The following is a 16931-nucleotide window of genomic DNA, read 5'->3' on the forward strand; positions in this document are numbered from 1 at the left end:
AAGAGCCTTTTGATCTCTGTTTTTATATTTAATTTCAGTATCATCAGATACACAATCCCAAAGTCCATCAATTATTAAGGCCATTTTCATTGAAAACTTCCAATTATTATAATTTCAAACACCCTCTAGACGTCCAACATTACTATTTCCTCCCATTATAATATTTGTCATACTAGACAATCCTGTATTAATTGAGGTAGGTGTAATAGTAGGAGTTGTATTAGTGTTTTCTTGTGTTTGCATTTTAGATCAAACAACTTAAAAATTCTGTTCAAGAAATTAGGTAACAAAATATTGTTCATAAGCCTAGAAATCTTATCAAACACAATCAGTCCTGAATTCTTCATTTTAATGTAGTTTTATACATATTCAAAATGAATTATATCAAAATTGTTTTCTGGCCCGGAACCTGATGAAATGAGGGAATAAAATACATAAAATACTTTATTAACAATTGATGTAAAATACCCCCACCGCAGCAAATTTGTCGACTAAGCGAATTTCCATTGGTCAGAATTGATTTTCAATTAAATCTATTTAAATAGCATTAGGTTTAACGAGTACCTAGGTTTGCTGCTACAAGGAAACTGTTAAAGTGGGGTTTTTGGTAAAATATTAATAGCTTAGTATACAATAAATAAATTTGCCAAGTTTTATCAAAATATATCCATAAACAAGCAAACTACAACATTTTACAATATTCTCCATAAGAATAACATGAGAATTTTAAATCTAAAATTTTTTGAATTTTCTCCGTTACCAATAATTGTACAAAACACTTTGATATACTATATTATTTGTTTTTTAAGCTCTTTAAAAAGGTCTAGAGAGAAATTGGGAAATTTTGTGTTCTGAGGGTCAAAAATTAGAAAAACCAAACCATTTTTTACCTCATAGAACCCCCCGTAAAACCCCGTTCCCATGGTCCGATGATGCTGATTCGCGAACTCATTCAAGTTTATCCTGCCTTACACCTTTAAACAAAATTTCATCAAAATCGGACAATAATTACCCAAGTTATCGCGTTCATGGACATATATACATACAGGGTGTCCCATGAGAGGTGTCTCAAATTGATTACGGAAAAACGGCTTAAAGTACAAGGATGCAATAAATTTTTTTTCTCGCTAAATCGACCCCAAGGAATAACGTAAAAATATTTTTAAGTTTTTCCCAATACAGGGTGTGTCAAAAACTGAGGGTCATTAGTTCGAATCTCGGAATTTTCAAATGTAAACATATGTCATGTTATACATAATTTTAAAGGTATTTGATAGACAAACATTTTGGCAAAAACAGAAATTAATTATCTTTTTCCGTTTCAAAATGACGGCAGTTTTTTTTAAATCTATATTTTCTTAATATTTTGTGTTTCCTATACCAATGCATTTAGCCCTTATCCGGTTGAATTTTCTTACATTATGAAATTAGCTTTACTTTGATATGCTACAAGTAACAGTTTTTTGAAATGAACGTTTTTGAATTTGAACGTTTTTCCATAATCAATTTGAGACACCTCTCGTGGGACACCCTGTATATACAAATTTAAACGAATGGCGTTTTTGGCCTCTGGGGACATCAAAATGAAAAAGCAAATCGGTCCCAGGCCTAGGTCTTACCGTGCCACCTACGGTAATAGCTACTTCCCTATAGGGAAATTCGCTAATTCCCTATAGGGAAATTTGCTAAAAGGAAAGATATTAAAACAATAACACTTCAAACTGTGAACATATTAGAACAACAACATAATAACAAGCAGCTGATATTAAAAGATACATTAAAAAGATATTTGACTATATAGCACAAGCAAAACAATACTATATAAAATCCTCAACAACTTAACTTACATTAATTAGCTTAGATTAATTAACTTACATTAATTAACTTACATTAATTAATTTAATTAATTAATTTAAATATTGATACCCAATGGTGTATGGCAACGATGTAAAGAACTACAGGATTATTGCACTCTTAGTGGCACTGCGGGCGCTGTTCTCGGTTTAGCTCCCCCCACTCTTGACTGGCAGAATCTGACGCTACCCATACACTCACCATTATAAAACGCACCTTTTGTAATTGTTGCTCTGTTGAAATATATAGAGATAATAAATAAATTGTAACACATGTAACGCTTTTTTTACTATTCAAAGCTTAGGTATGTTTAGTTTTTTGCAGAAAATAACCCATTTTGAACTCTTTAAAACTACACATTCTCTAAACTTGAGTTTAGATGTTTTTAAACAACCGATTATATTGCCAGTTCCAAATTATGCAAGGTAAAATTATCAGGAATGGCAAATAAAGGATAGGAAATACAATATTTGTAATTTCATACCCATCATTAAAATCTTAAATGTTAGCATAGGTTGAAATTCACATAAAATTAAAGGTCTTAGTCAGTAAAATACAAAGCCGCAAACCCAAACTCAAACGGATAATCGAGTCACACATGTGAGCGGTTCTAAGATTCCTTGAATATGCAATGCAATTATACACCACTTCTTCAGGGAGACGCACGCTAGAAGTCGGAGCAAAACCCTAAATTTAAGCATAGGTCGATATGCACATAAAATTACAGTAATGTATTTATTAGACCAGGGGTGCCCACAAGGGGGGGCTGTGACGCAGACTGCGTCATTGAAATTCTTGGGGGGGGGGTTGCATAATTTCAAATGGTGGGGGGGGGGGGTGGCTAAAGTTAATTGCAACAGTGTTTAATGTGACTACAATCAAAAATATATTATGAAGTCACCAGATATAAAGTTGATTAATTCGATTAATTAATGACAATAGTTATATTATTGAATTCAATTAGTTAAAATAGGATTTTAGGATAGTTTAGGATTTGTGTAGGAAGTTATTATTCAAGATTAGCAAGACGTGAGATCTAAGAGGGAGGACACGGGATGGCTCAACTGCTGTGATAGATAAAAGATAACGTGTGGTACAGACACGTCCAGCTACACCGCGAGTTAGCACAAAACGCTTTGTTGACATAAAACTCGTTAAAATACAATGAAGTAGCATAGGCTACAATACTTTACAATATTGTGTAGATACTCGATTACCTGAGTGAATAGGGAGGGGGGTAATGAAAAATAAGGTTAATCCATTATAGTATAAATAAACAGATGACAAACCCATTAAAACGCTGTAAACAGCCATTAATGTCACGATTTGCATTTTTATAAACGAAATTCAATATTGCACAATCATTATTATTGTGCAATAACATTATTATTGTTCATTTCAAATAATTTATCTTGGTTCAGTTGTACAAACGGAAACGTTTAAATTATGTCTAACTCAAACTCAACTAATAACTAGCCAAACACTGCATTGCTATAAATAACGTAAATATTAAAGGACCCTTTAGAAAGTGTTATAAGCTCATGATAGACGGATAGGCTACCAGTAGGTGCTGTATCACAGCATAGGAATTGATAGATAAGTAATAAAAAAAGTGTAAAATTATATTTAGAGATAGTAAAAACACTCTTAAAAAAGAATGTGACGAGAACTTGCTGTCTCGAATCCAAGCTCGCTTCACTCGGATGTTGGGTATCCGTATTGGTTATGCTTATACCGATGTACCAATTGAAGAACTTCAGAGGATCTTTGGTATCCAACCTCTTCACATCCGACGTAGACTGGCTGATCTTGTGGTACTGTACAAGCTGGTTAATGGTCTTCTGGACAGCCCCGATCTGCTTTTCAACATTGACCTTATTGTCCCGAGAGGCACTGGCTCCAGAGCAATTTTCCAGCGCAGATTCCATCCCACATCATATGCGTACAACAGCGACTTGTCTCGGTTACTGCGTGAGGGCGCTGTGGCGGCTGCTCATGTGGACTTCTTCTGCACTTCAGCTCTTGTTTTTAAAATATATGCCAGTGCCTTTTTAAACTAGTGGCTGCCTAAGGGCTTCAGTAAAGTTTCAGTTATTTCTTTGGTGGTGCCTTTAAAGGGCCACATTTGTGTCCAGTTGGAGCTTCCTGTTTGCCTATTAAATAAGTTTCCTGTTGTGTTTGCGTTTGTTAAATTAATTTATGGCTGTTGTTTTGTATATATATATATATATATATATATATATTTATTTATTTATTTATTTATTTATTTTTGTTGTTGTTGTTGTTGTATCTTACTTTTAGCGAATTTCCCTGTAGGGAAGTAGCTATTACCGTAGGTGGCACGGTAAGAACTAGACCCGGGACCGATTTACTTTTTCATTTTGATGTCCCCAGAGGCCAAAAACACTATTCGTTCAAATTTTTATATATGTATATATATATATATATATATATATATATATAGACTTATATCTAATATATAAAATTCTCGTGTCACAGTGTTTGTCTGCAAACTCCTCCGGAACGACTTCACCGATCGTAATGAAATTTGGTGTGTAAATTCTGTAGGTATGCGAATCGGACGTAAACTATTTCCCGTTTCGAAATTCTTAAAAGGGCTCCGCCCCAGTGGCTCTGGAGTTTCCCATGTTAACCTTATGAGAAATGGAATTAATGAATCTTAACAGCTGTTTCAATTAAACAAGTTGGTTCTGTTCTATGATGTTCAATAGCATTAAAGTTTCAAGGATTACCAACAGGGTGCAGCACTATTATTTCTTTTACATTTATGACAACAGCTAATTTGCAACCAAAAGGTGAGTGAGCGTAGCGAACGAACTTCAACCTGGAGGCGAGTTAGCGTAGCGAACGAGCTCCAACCTAAAGGCAAGTGAGCGCAGCGAACGAGCTCCAACCCAAAGGTGAGTGAGCGTAGCGAACGATCTTCAACCAGGACGTGATTGAGCGATGCGAACGAGATCATCTTGAAAATTAAACGTAACGGTACTTTCTTTCCATCGGTCTGTCTTAGGGGAAACCTATAACTTAGGCGGGTCAGCTAGTATATATATATATATATACGTCCGTGAACGCGATAACTTGAGTAATTTTTGTCCGATTTTGATGAAATTTGGTTTAAAGGTGTAAAGCGGGATAAACTTGAATGAGTTCGCGAACAAGCACGATCGGACCATGGGAACGGGGCTTTACGGGGGGTTTGATGGGGTAAAAATTGGTTTTTCTCACTTTTGACCCTCAAAACACAAAATTTCCCGATTTCTCTTTAGACCTTTTTAAAGAGCTTAAAAAAACAAATAATTTAGTATATAAAAGTATTTTTGTTCAATTATTAGTAACGGAGAAAATTAAAAAAATTGTAAATTTAAAATTCCCATGTTATTCTTATGGAGAATATTGTCAAATGTTGTAGTTTGCTTGTTTATGGATATATTTTGATCAAACTTGGCAAATTTATTTATTTTGTACTAAGCTATCAATATTTTACTCAAAAACACACTTTATTAGTTTCCTTGTAGCAGCAAACCTAGGTACTCGTTAAACCTAATGTTATTAAAATATATTTAACTGAAAATCAATTCAGACAAATGGAAATTCGCTTAGTCGGCAGGTTTGCTGCGGCGGGGGTATTTCTTTTGTTAGTCTACCGGTATTGCACTTGTTGTTTCCTTTTTTCTCGTTGTTGTTATGTCTCGTTTGCATATTGTTAAATATTGTTGTTGTTATGTTTTTGCACTTCATATTTTACCTGTTGTTGTTATATTTTGCGCCATATTATTATGTCTTTTGCATCTTATGCCTGCTCCTCATTTTCATTCTTATTAATTGCACGTATTTTAGTAGCCTGTACCAAATTTGCTATGTCTGTGTATGCCTTACACTTGAAATGTTTCAGCCTATGAATGTATTTTTGTTTTCTTTTATACTGGTTATGTATTTTGCATGTCATGTCTGCTTTTTAATTTATTCTTATTATTGCTCATATTTATTACCTAATTATGCTATGTTTATAAAGTGATTTAATCCTATTTAATGTATATTCTAATGTAAAAATGGTGTTACTCTTGAATGAATAAATAAAAAAAAGACAAATCTTGTTATTCTTTTTCTTTGTTCTTAGGTTTATTATTAGGTTTCTCTTCAATTCATACACAAATTCATCAAGTCGCCATATTTAGGCCTACTTGTTGCCCAATCACAGCCTTACTAAAAGTTACCATGGTTACTAATCACTCAATCACAGTTTACTAAGCATTATATCGTCATCATTCCCCAGCTGTTGTATCTGAAATCTGCTGTAACATAGCGCACAGCAGACAGAAGTGTAAAACGGAGCAGACGATTGTTGGCGCAAGCGTTGTTTCCATTTCATTTTCATCAAAGGTGCTATGATGTTTCCAAAGGGAGGGAGAGGGGGTCGTTATATCAAGAGAAAGACGCTGACAATTCCTTAAGCAGAGGTTACGAACGCTATACAGATATTCTGGCAATAAAAAATTCCTTAAATTGAGGTGACTTATAAAACTCTAATTATATTTATATAGAAAGATAAGTTTCCCAGTCCTGTACAACACTGATTCACGGTATTTTCCCGGTAATCAAAATTCAAGTACAACTTGATACACACAGAATCTCCGGTTCCCGACCTGGATTATGGCTAGTTATTTAATTTAATTTACAGTTACATATACATATTAGTACCCGTGATAAATCAAACCTGTTATGTAAGCCAAAGCCAACCACACGGTTATTAATCTCACTGAGTTTTGGATTTGCTTACAAACGTGATCGGAAATGGTTACAAACGTGATCGGAAATGGGTTAGGGCCTACACAGTATTCGTATAAAACATTTATGTAAAGATAACAGTGACAGCTAGAAAAATGAATCTTTATCAAAACAGCTGTTTTAACAGATTATTAGTATTTCATAAATGACGTATGTAGTAAACATGGAGAAAAAAAAAAACTAGAAAAATCACAAAAAATTGGGTTTTTGATCGTCCGTTATTTTATTTTCAAAATAGTGAGGCCATATTTTAATGGCTAAGGACACTCTCGCCAATCCTGCGAATACCTGCGTAAAATGCCTTCTGGGCCGTGACAGACGGACATAAATTGAGATAAGACATGTTTCAACTTCTTCAATGTATATAACGTAAAAATAACCCAAAATATGTATAATTCTGTGCGATGTACAGACAAAACCATAACTTTATTTATATAAATTAACTAGGTTTGAATTTTCAATAAAAAAAAATTATAAAACTTCTTTTAGTTTTACAAATAGTGCTGGGCGGGGGAATAATGTTTCTCATTTGTTGTGTACCTCATTTATGGTGGGGGGGGGGGCTGTTGCTCAATTTGTGGGGGGGGGGTGCGTCATTAGTCTAGGGGGGGATGGGCACCTCTGTATTAGACGAATACAATGCCCCATATTTGAGCTTAAAAGAACAACTGAGTCAAAAATTACAGCTGTAAAGATTCAAAATTGCTAATTCAAGTATTCATAAACGGTTGCCATTTTGACTCGGCTGTCCAATTGAGTTTAGATTTGCAGCATTGTATTTTACTAACAAAGAACTTTAATTTCATTTGCATATCAACCTATGCTTACTTTTAATATTTTTTTCTGACTCCTAGAAGGTATGAATTCTGTATGATTTTGTACAAATATAAGGAATGTACAAAAAAACTCAAATTATTTTAAATATTTTATAATTGGCTGTTTTTTACAGACATGGTGGAATCATCCCGCCAGTTGCCAGAGATTTACACAAAGCTGCCATACAAGAAGTTGTTGCAAAAGCATTAGATTCAGCAAACTTAAAACTTAATGATGTGGATGCTATAGCCACCACTTTAAAACCTGGTAATACATATTATTTTATTTCATATAAAACTGAATCAAATCAAAGCAATTAATTTGATGTTCAAGTGATGGAAAGCGTTGTCAACTGATTGATTTTACAGTAGACATTTAACTATCCCGCTTCCATGTTATTTGACCTTTTCTATCGATGATTAGGTACTATGAGATTGTGTGATATTTTTGTGTGGTACAGCTTAATACCGTAAGGGTGCATCTAGACAACCCCTTACGACGCTTTACTTTACTCAGAAGATACGCCTCAGGCTTTAGGCTCCTGCACTTTACTTTTCTTTCCCATGGTTTTGCTTGCTGGGAAGTGTATTATATCCACCTTCAAGGTCACAACACTTCTGCTTGTAAAATTGAGTAGTAATTCATTGGTTGAAAGAAGGTTAGTGTTAAAGTCCCCCATGATCAAAACATGACTGTATCCAAACAAACAATTTAAGAGAGCGTTTTCAAAATCAAATAGATTGCCTGCTCTAGGTGGACGATAACATAGGCCCCTACACCTAAAAACAAGTTCTCAGTCCCAGATAGGCTAACTTCAATAATAAAAAATTCCAGTTTTGCAGAGTACTCAGAGTGTGTACAATTTACCACTTTAAAATGTATTTCCTCCCTGATATAAACTGCAATACCGCCACCCTGCTTGCCAGTTCTGTCATTGCGCTGCAGAATATAACCAGGAAGGTTCACTTCCTGTGATGGAATACTCGGCTTCAACTACGACTCAGAAACTGCGATTAAATCAAAATATATGTATCTGAACTGAAAATCTCCTTCACCTCATCAATGTTTGCACGTAACGACTGAGCGTTGATGTGCGCCGCCTTTAGATGCTTGGGGAAAGGAGATTAGGAGTGAGAGAGATAGTCAGAGGTTGATAGTGGGTGCTGAGGGAGGGGTAGTAGTATGCTGTCGTTGCTGCAAATAGATTTAGCCCATTTAATAAGATTGATAGCCAAGCCTGTTTTGTTTTGACATGAGTTGGATGATTAGAAGCAAAGTTTAAATATTGTCCTGTAGCAGTGGGTTTTCGGTAAACGCTAGTAAGCCAGCCTTGATCAAATTTCTCAACTAAACATTGTCTTTTTCCATTTCAATGGTGAATTGTATAGAGTCTAATTGACTATTTAGGTGGTCTCTGAATTTCATGAGTTCTTCCATTGAATCATCCCACATACAAAACACATCATCGATATAACGTAACCAGATTCTTGGTTTGGTTTGAAATGATCTTATCACATCCTGTTCAAATCTACCCATAAAAATATTGCTTAAAATGGGGGTTATAGTCGGGGCCAGGTTAACGCTGGGCAGACCCGCAGGCCATAAAACCGATAAGACCCTATTCAGCCCGGTCCTCGCCACCGAACCCTATTATGCCGCTTCGCTGGGCGCGTGACTCACTGCATCGGCAGTACAGTACGCCAACGTGAAAATCTTTATTTTTTTAACTACGTGAAAAATAATGTGATATTCTTGTTCGTCTTAAAATTCTGACAAAATTGATATAAAACTGAAATAAATCGGCTTATTTAATAGTTAATAAATTAATGATAAGTTATGTCATGTAATAACACAGACATTGTATGTTATAAATTATGATATAGTATATGATATAGTATTGGTAAGTTATTCAAAACTTGTCTGATAGAACATAGTTCATAATTATACATGATTAAACTATCTGTTTTACTACTAATCATCAATAATAATTATCCACTTCAATTTGTGTGCAAGCATTTTCAAATTATATGAAAATTACGAACATAATACTATCAGATCTTTAAGAGTGACTCACAGTTGTTTGTCTCTTAACACGCAAAATTGACGTGCTCTCCCTCATTCCTTGATGACGCGTTTCGTTTCTACAAATTGGTGATTTGTTCGGCGTTATTAGCGATGAGTAACGCGTTCGTCGAGCGTTCAGATTATGTTGCACCTTACCCTGGCGTTTGTTTTCCTTATCGCCACTGTATGAGATATCGGTCAGTTGCTGTTGGTTTCTGTTGCGAATACGTTTAGCTATGGCAGAGCAGCAGTTATTGTCTCCCCGGAAGTACATTGTTGGAAGAAGTCAGGCGTCTTACACTAGTGGTGAACGCAGGATCATTTTACATGTCTACGGTGTGTTACGTGAAGAAAACCCAAATTTATCGAAGAGAGAAGTTGCTGAGAGGGTTGGTGTTTTGACTGGAGCAGGAAGAGGCACGATAGAGAAACTAAGGAAAGAATTTGAAGAAGGTCCATTGGTCACACCGGGGAAAAAACGGCCAAAGAGAGTGGGTCAACGACTCAGGATTAATAAATACAGCGACTTTGAGAAAACAGGAATAAGAAGAAAAATAAAATAACAACTTAAGTTTTTATTTTTAAATAAACCACCTCCAATTTAAAAAAATAAATAAACTTACTTTAAATTTATTTTTATCAATTACTATCTATATAACATTATGATAGCTTGTAACCGTAAAAGAATTTTCATTTGTCAAGATATTTGAAAAAAAAACCTGTTATTTTTGGAAACCAACGAAAATACTTGCAAACAAATTGAAGTGGATAATTATTATTGATGATTAATAGTAAAACAGATAGTTTCATCATGTATAATTATGAACTATGTTCTATCAGACAAGTTTTGAATAACTTACCAATCTCATTTCCCCCAAATAAATTGATACACTCTTATTTTTACTGAAAGTGAGGTGGATTCTTAGATAAATATTATTGTTGCCTAAGAAGTAAAACAAATCGTTTAAGCATGTACATTGTGAACTACAGTACATTCAATCAGATAGGTTTTAAACGATTTACTCATGTCATTTCCCACCAACCTTTGTTTCAGTAGGCCTACCCCCTTTTTTCAAGTAAAGTGGACTCTTAAATAAATTGTTTTGTTATTTTTTTTACAATAATCAAAATTTATTTCCTTGATTTCGAGCAACGGGTTTACTATTAATTAATTGTAAATTAATTAAAAGAATTATTATTATAGGATCTAAGCATTTATAAGTAGCAAGTTTTCTTTTGACCTTTAAATAAACGGAAAGCATTATCAGGATTGAAGTATCCGCGCGTTTATTGTTTTTTATGTTAAAAGACAGAGATTTTCTTTTTAGTAATGACCCCCCTTGACTGCTTTTTGACCTACTTTTTATACCATATCATAATTTATAACATACAATGTCTGTGTTATTACATGACATAACTTATCATTAATTTATTAACTATTAAATAAGCCGATTTATTTCAGTTTTATATCAATTTTGTCAGAATTTTAAGACGAACAAGAATATCACATTATTTTTCACGTAGTTAAAAAAATAAAGATTTTCACGTTGGCGTACTGTACTGCCGATGCAGTGAGTCACGCGCCCAGCGAAGCGGCATAATAGGGTTCGGTGGCGAGGACCGGGCTGAATAGGGTCTTATCGGTTTTATGGCCTGCGGGTCTGCCCAGCGTTAACCTGGCCCCGACTATAGAACCCCGCCCATCGCAATACTCTTGGTTTGTTCAAAAAATTCATTTTTGACTTGAAAATAGTTTGACTTAATACAGACTGATAGTAGTTCCATAATGTTGGATATGGGAATCTTGGTTTTGTCTTCCAGATTGACATCATTTTATCTTTTCCCTCACAATTACAAACAAGGCCCGTTTGGAACTTTAGGGAATAAGTTAGTCACATCAAAGCTGACGAGGATAAGATTTCCACTTTACTGTAAGGTTGCGTTGTCTACTCTGAAACCCCTTAAAATTCAATTAACTTACATAAAAATGTCTCAGAAAAGTTAAGTTGCATAAATTCAAAGTACAATATTCGGACAGTTTTCAAAAGTAAAGATACAATTCGTCTGCCTCACCAAACTAAAACCTGAAAATGAACAGCGAAACACAAAAAAAGTTGTGTTTTTGCACAAAATTACACAAAAAAGGAATTGTCAATAAAATTCCTTGTTCGTGTGGCAGAAACTTTGTAGGGCAAACGTCAAGGGCAGTTACGACTAGGATTAATGAACACATTAAAAAAGTTAAAAATAAAGATAGGTATGGTTCGAGAATTTGTGAGCATGCATGAGAGACACACCACACAGTAAAATGGGATTCCAGCAAAATGCTATAGGCCTACAAAGACGGTTCTTGGAGGAAACGGAAAAGGTCCGGTGACTGGAGGAAACGGAACATTGTAGAGTCACTACTTATGGCTATTGAAGACAAGCCTCTATCACAACCATCGGTGGATATTAGTATGGTTTATTTACATGCATGTAGCCGGGGGCCGTTGGTTGGGGTGTTGATGGGGGTTAATGGTATGGTATGGAGGAGGGAATTCGGGTAATCAGGAGGGAATAAACAGGGTAATGCAATAGGTTAGGAGTAGGTGTGTCTGGACCAAACTTAATATAAGCGTGCTGAATCTGCTACCAATAAAATTAGGAAGATTGCTGGGGACCAGAGGGATGGAGACCTTTTACCCAGATCAGAACACTTGCCTAGCCAGCTTTGATTTGCACTAATTGAACTAACTATTTAAATATTGACCTATCCTTCCAACTATGAACTGGACTTGGATAATTTCTTACTACTTGGATACTTCTTTGAAACTGTTTTTCTTTGTCACAGCTAATTTGAGAGAATGGCTGGGCGTAGAAACTCGGTAGAGGTTTCTAAAGAAAGGGCTTGGTCTGTAGATGAGCCATCAAAAGAGAAACGTGGTAAATTCCCTTGGGGCTCTGCCCCAGTGGCCTTTAAATTCCCATCCCATGTTATTCTTATGGGGGAAAAACAGGTTTTTGTCACAGCTAATTTCAGAGAACGGCTGGGCGTAGAAACTTGGTAGGCGTCTCTAAAGAAAGGTCTTGGTCTGTAGATGAGCCATCAAAAGAGAAACGAGGTAAATTCTCTTGGGGCTCTGCCCCAGAGGCCTTTAAAGTTCCCTCAGCAGATTAGTTTACATTATGACCATATGTATAATTTTACACTACTTTTTAATGATACAGCTGTTAATATTTAAATTGTGATTTACTGAATTTGTCATAGGAAGTATTTGCAAAGTTTTTTTTCTGATTTTAAAATCAATTTTCTTTTGAATCGTGTCATGTTTTGCAATAATGTTGTAATGTTATAATTTGCAATCCAAATCAGTGGAAAATCCTGATATCACAGTACGGTAACTCTTAAAATTATTTCTTATGGAGTTAACTTATGTCTATTGTATGGGTTGGTTTCTGCCTTTTTTTTTACCACTTTTTGGAGATTGTACGTAGGCGTGTTGCACGTAGATGATATTCTTTGGCGTATTGCATCTGTAGACGATACTTGGGTTGGTGTAATTATTACAATGGGATAAAGCGAGAAATCCTAAACAATTTGATATAGGCCCACTAAAAATAAAACTGAATTAGAAGAAATAGAAATAATGTTTTTTTCTTCATTTATAATCATTATTATAGAGAACCTAATGCGGCTATGAGTGGGAAACATTTGTAGAAAACTCTAAAAAACAAGATCAGCTTTTGAAAAAAGATAAGATATTTACAAACAATTTTGATTATATCTAACTGTTGTGTACATTGTGAGTATTTCCATAATCTTTGAGTCGACTTTTATAAAGTCATCGGAAATTATGACCGTTATTTGTTTTAAAATAACGCCTGTAATGCTTTAAATTGCTCGAATTCGAGCAACAGGTACACTAGTATGTAAGAATTTGATTGATAATTGCTAAGCTACATTCTGGGAACATGTGGTTTAGTTTTTCATGTTTGAAAAGGTTGGTTGCAGAAGGCAACCAACCGAATGAGTTGTGATTTCCTACATTTCAATGGTCGGGTAAGCCAGAAGGGCTCCCCGCTTGTTACCTGACTTAGCCAACCATAATTGGTACTTATATCTATCTACATAACTATGCTAATTGTAACTTATCAGTTTCGAGTCACGGTCCTGGAAATTGGTTCTTGTGTCGTTTTTAGACGCCGAAGTTGAAGAGGGAGATCAGCCAAGAAGGGGGACAAGAGTAGGAAGGTGGGGATAGAGCGTTGATGCAGTCGCGGCAGGCAACAAGATAGTCATGCAGCCCGGCTTCGCGAAATGCACACACTATGTAAAATATAGCGTGTTGCTATGCGTCACAAGCAGGGCCGTATCTAGATGCTCCTTTGTGCATGGCGAACCAGCATAAGTGCGCCCGGCTGGGGGGGGGGGGGTGTCCACCCGCAGAAACTTTAGAAATCTTAACATCAGTAAAACACATTTTTAAGCAATTCTGTCTCTTAAAACATAAAAAATAGTTCATATTTTGTCATTGAAAACTCAAATTTAACTTCTTGCTAGACTATAATGATTTATATGTGGTTTATGCTTAAATGGTTGGTTAAAAAATATATTTTTTATAAAACATAATCATGCGTTATCCCAATTTTATCCCAATGTATAATAGGCTACGTATTTGTAATTAAATCAAACAAAAGTGTATCCCTTTTTGTGGGATTTAATTTTAATAAGTAGGTTACAACACTCATCACAGAAAAATATGTACAATGTTACAATAAGTACAATTTGTACAGAGTTGTTTACATAAGTTCCAATAGTAAGAACTGTGTTCTGCACTTGACTGGAGTGTGGGAGGTGTCCGGGGTGCCCTATTTTTGAAATGGTTGACTGTTGAGTTGAGTGTTGAGTCACTCACATTCCAATCGTTTTAAACGATTGACAGTTGACTTATCCGACCAAAACTACTCACTCGCCACATATTGTGTTGTTGAGTGGGCGGTTGACTGCACTTTCTTCTCTTTTGGCAAAAATTGCTCTTTTTGAGTCAACGCCATATTGTTATTGCTTTGTTTACTATTACAATGCTATTACTAACTGAGATTAGAGGTTAGGTATTAATTTGTTGTCAATAATATTGACATAGCGCCGAATATTTTATTCTATTGCTTTCTGTAGAATAAATTGCATTTTTATTTACTGTGTCAATTCAACTACTGTGTTATTTACTAAACTATCATCAAATCAAGGGTTGTATCCTTGTTGGGATTTTTGCAATACTTTAAATAGACTAGGCCTACTAATTATAAGATAATTGTTATCATGATTTATTAAAGATTGTGGTAAAGAGAAAAATAACTGGTTAGTTAATTTGTTACGATTCCATAATACACCTAATATAGGGATCACATTTATTTAAGTCACTGTATGCTTTAAGTGCATTGGCAAATAAAGCTTTAACTTAAACATCAAACACAATTAAAAATAACAAGAAACAAAACGATGAAGGGAACTAAGGTGATATGTTCTTAAACAGAGACGAAGAAAGCAAATAATTTATCATACAGGTTATAATTATAATGAGGTATAGCCTAAAAAAAGGCCACAATAGTTAATTTTATTTTGAATTAAATTTATTTTTCTTAAGGGGGTTGGTGCGCCCTATCCTCATCCATGTTAACATATTATATGTACCTTTTTCACAAAAACTATTAAAGATAGCTGAATTTAGAGGATTTCCCATATAGGGTATAAGCTATTACCGTAGTACTCATGGTAAGACCTGGATCCGGGACCGATTTCCTTTTTTGTTTTGAGGTCCCTAGAGGCCAAAAACACCATCTATTCAAATTCATATATATATGGACTTAATATATTTGGGCTTAATATATATATAAGTATTAATAAAACTATTAATTTTCAAGATGAGCTCGTTTGCATTGCTCAATAGTACGTTCGTTTGCTATGCTTACTCACCTTTAGGCTGGAGCTCGTTCGCTGCGCTCACTTGCCTTCAGGTTAGCTCGTTCGCTACGCTAACTCGCCTCCAGGTTGAAGTTTGTTCGCTACGCTCACTCACCTTTTGGTTGCAAGCTGTTGTCATAAATGTAAAAAAATAATAGTGTTGCACCCTGTTGGTAAACCTATTAACTCTTTAATGCTATTGAACATCACAGAATCAACTTGTTTAGTTGAACCAGCTGTTAAGATTCTTTAATTCCATTTGAATATGAGTACTCATAAGGTTAACATGGGAAACTCCAGAGCCACTGGTGTGGAGCTCGAAAGCCCGATCAGAATAAAAACTACTTAGTTTTCCTATTTATTGCCCAAAGAATCGGTGTACCAAATTTCAGCCTCCTAGGTAAATGGGAAGTGGGAGAATTAGTGATGAGTGAGTGAGTCAGTGAGGGCTTTGCCTTTTATAAGTATAGATTACCCACTAGGCCTACCTTGTAGCCGTTGTCTGACCTTAGGTCTGATTTGATCTTGTACAGACCTATCTCTGCCATTGGAACTTCTAGGCATAGGCCTAACTCTTCGTCCACTTGATGGACCCCCATCCTAGGTGTAGACTTTTTACCATGGAAACTAGAAGATTTCTTGGCTTTACACACTTTCTTGAGATGACCTACTCTCTGGCAATCGACATTTGTAACTGGCGAACGCACACACACTAGGCCAATGAACAGTGGAACCGCACCTTCAACAAGAGTTTCTAGAATTTTGATTTTCACTACTCCTATGCACGAAAGTTTTGGCCTATTTTGACTTTTCACATTGATTTTTGTCCTCCCACAAGGTTGGATAAATAGGCCTGACTGCGATTCGGCCTGTTCCAGCCAGAGCGCCAACGCATAAGTTTTGTCAAAGTCCAGTTCCTCCGACAACAATTTTTGCCGAATAGTTTCATTAGAAATACCGGAAATCACTTTATCCCTCAAAGCGTCTTTCAAAAACGTACTAGCCAAATTTTTTATTGAAACCACAAACTCCGCTAAGCTTTCGCCCGGCTTTTGCATACAAGAGTAGAATACATATCGCTCCGCCACAACCAACTTCTTGGGCGCATAATGTAATTTCAACAATTCTGTAAGTTCATCACACGTCTTGGAATCTACCTCTACAGGTGACAATAAATCCGATGGAACCGATAAAATCTTGGGACCGATAACTGTAATTAAAACCGACACTTTGTTTTCTTTCTTAACATTGTTGGCTCTGAAGAAATGCTTCAGGCGCAACAAGTAGGGCACAATGTCTTCCTCGCTTGGATTAAATTCCGAAATCCTGCCAACACTAATACTCACCATTTTTAATCATCTCAACTCTAATAACGCACTAACACAACAACTGTTATCGCGTACTACCCTAACTATGATAAAACAGTTTATTTGCGACTTCGCCAAAA

The 16931-nt window shown here is 35.5% G+C and overlaps 1 protein-coding gene across 5 annotated transcripts in view; it reads left to right on the forward strand.

The window, feature by feature from the left end:
• The window catches only part of LOC128982783 (tRNA N6-adenosine threonylcarbamoyltransferase, mitochondrial-like), a 151161-nt gene that overhangs the window by 68534 nt on the left and 65696 nt on the right, over positions 1-16931 (forward strand). For all 5 annotated transcript variants that reach the window (XM_054401788.1, XM_054401796.1, XM_054401768.1 and 2 more), the window contains one exon: positions 7610-7743. In XM_054401788.1, coding sequence (XP_054257763.1) covers positions 7610-7743 — 134 coding nt within the window. The remainder of the gene's footprint in view (positions 1-7609; positions 7744-16931) is intronic.

This window comes from Macrosteles quadrilineatus, unplaced genomic scaffold (assembly GCF_028750875.1).
Source record: "Macrosteles quadrilineatus isolate MER2022 unplaced genomic scaffold, UCM_ALF_1.0 Scaffold_1__1_contigs__length_201487025, whole genome shotgun sequence".
Lineage (NCBI taxonomy): Eukaryota > Metazoa > Arthropoda > Insecta > Hemiptera > Cicadellidae > Macrosteles > Macrosteles quadrilineatus.